At 41.9% G+C, this 4,762-nt stretch overlaps 1 protein-coding gene across 1 annotated transcript; it reads left to right on the forward strand.

The window, feature by feature from the left end:
- Positions 1 to 2,390: 2,390 nt before the first annotated feature.
- Positions 2,391 to 3,278, forward strand: LOC100950990 (ret finger protein-like 4A). The gene has a single exon (XM_003783764.1). The coding sequence runs from the start codon at positions 2,391 to 2,393 to the stop codon at positions 3,276 to 3,278; it is 888 nt and encodes a 295-aa protein (XP_003783812.1).
- The last annotated feature ends 1,484 nt before the right edge of the window (positions 3,279 to 4,762 follow it).

Consider the following 4,762-nt stretch of genomic DNA (forward strand, 5'->3'; position numbering starts at 1 on the left):
AGCTAATGTCTGAAACTGGACATGGATGCATGTGCCTGGTTACAAAGATGTTGGGAGGGAAAAGAGGTTAGGGTGTGTATGCATCACAGGGGCCTTTAGCCGTCTCTATAATATTTCTTTTTAAAAATGAGGCCTTAATAAAAATAAAAAATAAAAATTTAGAAGTATGACTAAGAACAAATATAATAGTCCACCTCATTTTACAAATGAAGAAGTTAAATAATATTCCAAATCATTGATTTGGAATAATTTCACACATACGTGATTGTCCTTTACTAAGATCTCCGAATTCCACACCTTTCCACATTTTCCCTATAAAGGTTGTTTTCTGCTTGTTATCCCAGGACAGCAGCATTTCAGTAAACTCAACATAGCAAGACGCCGGACGGAACACACAACCTTTCTAAGTCCCCCAGGGTGAGTTCTCCTAAAACAAATAGATTCTCCACCTGAACCTTTACATCTTTCAATCTGAACACCAGTGTCAATAAAACACAATTGCTCACACCACGGATCTAAATCACACGTCCAACTCATCAAAAATGCCCTTTCTCTGTTCTGTCCCAAGGTCCCCAGATATGTGCTCCTTGCACTGCCCTGCCTCTTCCTTCTCCAACCTCCCACCCCCCTCTGCCACTCCTCCTTTTCTGGGTCCTCAGTGTCCTACTGAATGACTGACCCTCCTTGGTCTGTCAGATGATCCTGAAGAGCAGACTCAGTTCACCTTTCCTCAGGAAAAAGCCCCTGAAACAAGGCTGGGATCCTCAGCGCTCGACACCAGGGTCCATCCTGTGTCTGCCACCCCCAGCTTGGGGATGCTCACCTTGATGTCCTGTCAGGGAGTTTCTGCCCAGTCCTTCTACTTGAAATCCCTGGACTTTGTAACTGATCAGTATTTCATAGCTCCTCGAGGGGTGTAGTGCAGAGGTGACTGTATTGATATTCAGAAATAAGGTAGGTAGCACTTTTTCCAGGATGAGTTTGTAAACTTAATCACCTGACCTTGTGTGTGTATATGTGTGTGTATTCAAACAAATATATGCCACATTGTTATAGCTCCCTATCAGTGGATAAACGCAATGTGAAGGGATTTGTAATAAAATGTGGGTCACAATTCTTATTGTATTTTTCAATTGCCTTAGTGAGATGACAAGAATTGACAACAGAGAATGTGCCCTGGCTTTTTTTTTTCCTATTGTTTTTGTTTCTATTTTCTAGTGGCTTTATATTAGTATTGAGTACCAATTGGATACTTGCTTTTCCATTCTTGTGATACTTTACTAAGAACAACGGGTTTCAACTCTGTGTAGTTTAAAGGTGTAAAGTCTCTATTTTCTTTAAGGCTGAATAGTATACCATGGTGTACATAGGTCACAGTTTGTTAACCCATTTCTGTGTTGATGGGGACTTAGGTTGGTTCCACAATTTGTCCATTGAAAATTGAGCTGTGATAAAAAACCTAGTGCAAATGTCCTTATGAAAAATAGTTTTTTTTCCTTTGGAGTACATTCCTAGCAATGGGATTTGGGGATTGTGCCCTGGCCTTTAATGTGAAATGTATCATTTATCCCATAATATCCCTAGCAACACTTTCATGTGCAGAGGAGTCAGTGAAAATCCATTTAAGGTAATCATTCAAACATAACAAAATCCTGGTCCACTTTCACTCCAACCTCCAGAGTTTGCCTTTGTTGTGATGCAGGAGAAATAGAAAGATTATAACAATATCACTTATCTTTCATTTTGGAAACCATAGCACAATAAAACCCCAGGACTTTAATTGGCTCATTGGGCAAGAGATTTCAGTTTCCTTTACCAGACTTATCAGTTAGGATACTTGTATTTGGGGAAAATTCCCTTGCAATGAAGAGAGCTAGTCTAGCAAATATAATTTTGGTTAGAACTTCTGAATAGGTTGAACTGTGCCTTTGACTGAAAATGTGAGGAGATTTTACTTACATTTTCCAAAACTATTTGAAACCAGACCTATCCCCATATATTTTAGAAGGAAAAATAATGTTACTCAATTTTTAAAATTCCAAATAATGCCAATTCCAAACCTATATTGGCATAATATTCAACACTTAATCTAAAATGATAACATGAGAATTTTTTGTCTCTGTCCATTGGAATTTAAAAAGAACACTTGTAGAATGCAGTCATGTCTTATCTTTGCAGTAAAAAACCTATCCAAGTATAAAAAAAAATCACTTCCACCAGAATTCAATCAAAATCTGATTGGGTTACAGAGGAGGGGCAGGGTGTGAACCAGGTGGGTGGGGAAACCCTCTCCTATAAGGTCCCTGGCAGGCAGGTCTCACTCCAGATCTCAGCTATCCCTGGGAGCAGCTAAAGCCAGGAGAGAACATAGTGCAGGAGAGACAGTAGCCATGGCTGAGCACTTTAAAGAAGCCAGTTCATGCAATACCTGCCTAACTTATCTCAAAAAACCTGTGCACTTGAAGTGTGGCTACCTGTGCTGCCTCGAGTGCGTCAACTCACAGCAGAAGGAGCCCCACGGGGAGAGTTTGCAATGCCCGGTCTGCCCTGAGGTCTCTCAGGAGAGAGACATCATGCCCTCTATCCCGCTGGGGAAGCTGGTGTCCCACGTCCAGGAACTGGAGCCCCAGCTGAGAGCTGCCCTACAGATGGACCCCAGAATGAGGAAGTTCCAAGTGGATATGACCTTGGATGTGGACACAGCCAACAACAGTCTCGTCATTTCTGATGACCTGAGGAAGGTTCACTGTGGGTGTTTCAAACAGAATAGGAGCTGGCGAGCCGAGAGATTCAACAATGCCTTGTGTGTCCTCGGGTCCCCGCGTTTCACTTCTGGCCGTCACTACTGGGAAGTGGATGTGAGCAAGAGCGAAAAATGGGACGTGGGTGTCTGCAAGGAATCGGTTACAAGGCAAGGACAGATCACGCTGTCTACAGAAAGGGGCTTCTGGACTGTGGGTGTGAGAAGAGCGCCGATTGTCACTGCCTGCACCTGGCCCTTGACCGCTCTGTTGGTGAATCCCCGGCTCCACAGGGTGGGGATTTTCCTGAATGTGAATATGGGCACCGTCTCCTTCTACCATGTCGGCGATGGGTCTCATATCTTCACATTCACTAACATTCCTGCTGCGGAACCACTGCGGCCATTTTTTGCTCCTTCCAATGTAGCTGATGACAGTCAAAGCTACCTGCGGGTCTGTCCTTCAGTGGATCTAGGCATTGAACCAGCCTTCATCCCGGGCGGGGCGAATGAAGCTATGAACACAAGATGTCTGTAGAAATTACTGAGTGTCCAGAACCAGAGCTAGCAATGTTTCTGTTTAGTATAACAACACAGCAAGAAAATGTGGTGGGCCATGTTATGACTCCTGAATACAATTTCCCTATAGAAATTAGGAAACATTTATATTTCAGATATAGAAAAATATTGTCACGTTGTTTTGGGAGACTCTTGTTTCTATTTCTGTTCCAGTACCGCATTTCAACTTTGACACAGTTTGGAGTGTATTCGTTTTTATTTTCTGTAAGATCAACTTGGTATGTTGTGGATCTTAAAGAATAAATAAATAGTTTGAATATGAAAAAAATAAAAAATATAAATGAGGCCTTGTTTGTATTCTATTTGTGTAAGTTTGAATCAGTTTTAAAACCGTAACCTATTTTTCTAGGGAGATCATATAGTATAGAGGCTTCCTACCTCTGTTTTTCTCCCAGTAGACTCTTGTCACAGATCAGATTTTTCAGGAAACAGACTCACTTGGAGACAGAGATCTGCATTAAGGAAGTTTACGAGAAAATGCTCATCGGGAACAATAGGACCGGTGAGGAAAGCAGGGTTAAGCAAAGGGAGAAGATAACTGTGATGCATATAAAACATAGCCCTCGCCAACTCCATAGGGATTCTGGAGCTAGGGCGGTTCTTCAGAACAGCCCTGCACTGAGAAAAGGTAGCGGGGCCTTTATTCCCCAGTGTCAACCAGTCCGTGGAAGCAGTTACCCCTCTTTAGCTGAAGGTAATTCCCAGAGAAGGGCTCACTGAAGAGCTGTCACCCACAAAGACTTCCAGCAGCTTGGGAATGAGCGCTTGAGTGCTTTAATCGTGATGTGGGTGTCAGGGAGAGTTTGAACAGCATCCATTATAAGCATATAAACTTCTTATGGAGAGGACTCATGACTGTGTCTCATTTTATCCCAAGCAAAAGGCACAGTTTTTGGTATATGATGGATAGTGAAATTTCCCGGGATCAATAAATAAAATAATATCTTCTAGGAACCAAACTATTTCTTAAGTATAAAGAGTGGAAGTGATGGTAATAAATCTAAAAGTAGTAAATACTGTCCTCAATTAAAGGCTTTGGTAACCGTAGTAAGGAGTACAGGCTTTCTTTTATGAACCTTAGGGACCCTGTGAAACGTTTTAGCCAGTCTTATGATCAAAGTTTATGCTGATCATATAAAAGTGATCTGCCAACAATGTGGATGAGAACAAAACAGAAGGAAACCAGTTGAAGGTTAAGAGGTTGTGAAATAGGCCACTGTAGTATTAATGAATAAAATTATTTAGGACGTGGGACATGGCTCTGTGTAGGCATTAGATGAGGGAGTCATGTAAAAAGATGTCCAGTTTTCTAGGTAGTGTGACTATGTGACAAGATTAAGTGAAACTTAAAGCTCAAGAATAATAGCCGTTTTGGAAAAGAAAGTCCCTTAGGCCCTTGGAACCAGGGAGTGTGTCTTGCCCACCATTTTGCTCTAGCCCCCA

This window comes from Otolemur garnettii, unplaced genomic scaffold (assembly GCF_000181295.1).
Source record: "Otolemur garnettii isolate 467f Iridium unplaced genomic scaffold, OtoGar3 scaffold00008, whole genome shotgun sequence".
Classification (NCBI taxonomy): Eukaryota; Metazoa; Chordata; class Mammalia; order Primates; family Galagidae; genus Otolemur; species Otolemur garnettii.

Bases quoted from the DNA above. Each gene is read 5' to 3' on its own strand.
- LOC100950990 (XM_003783764.1), top strand. From the start codon at position 2,391: ATGGCTGAGCACTTTAAAGAAGCCAGTTCATGCAATACCTGCCTAACT.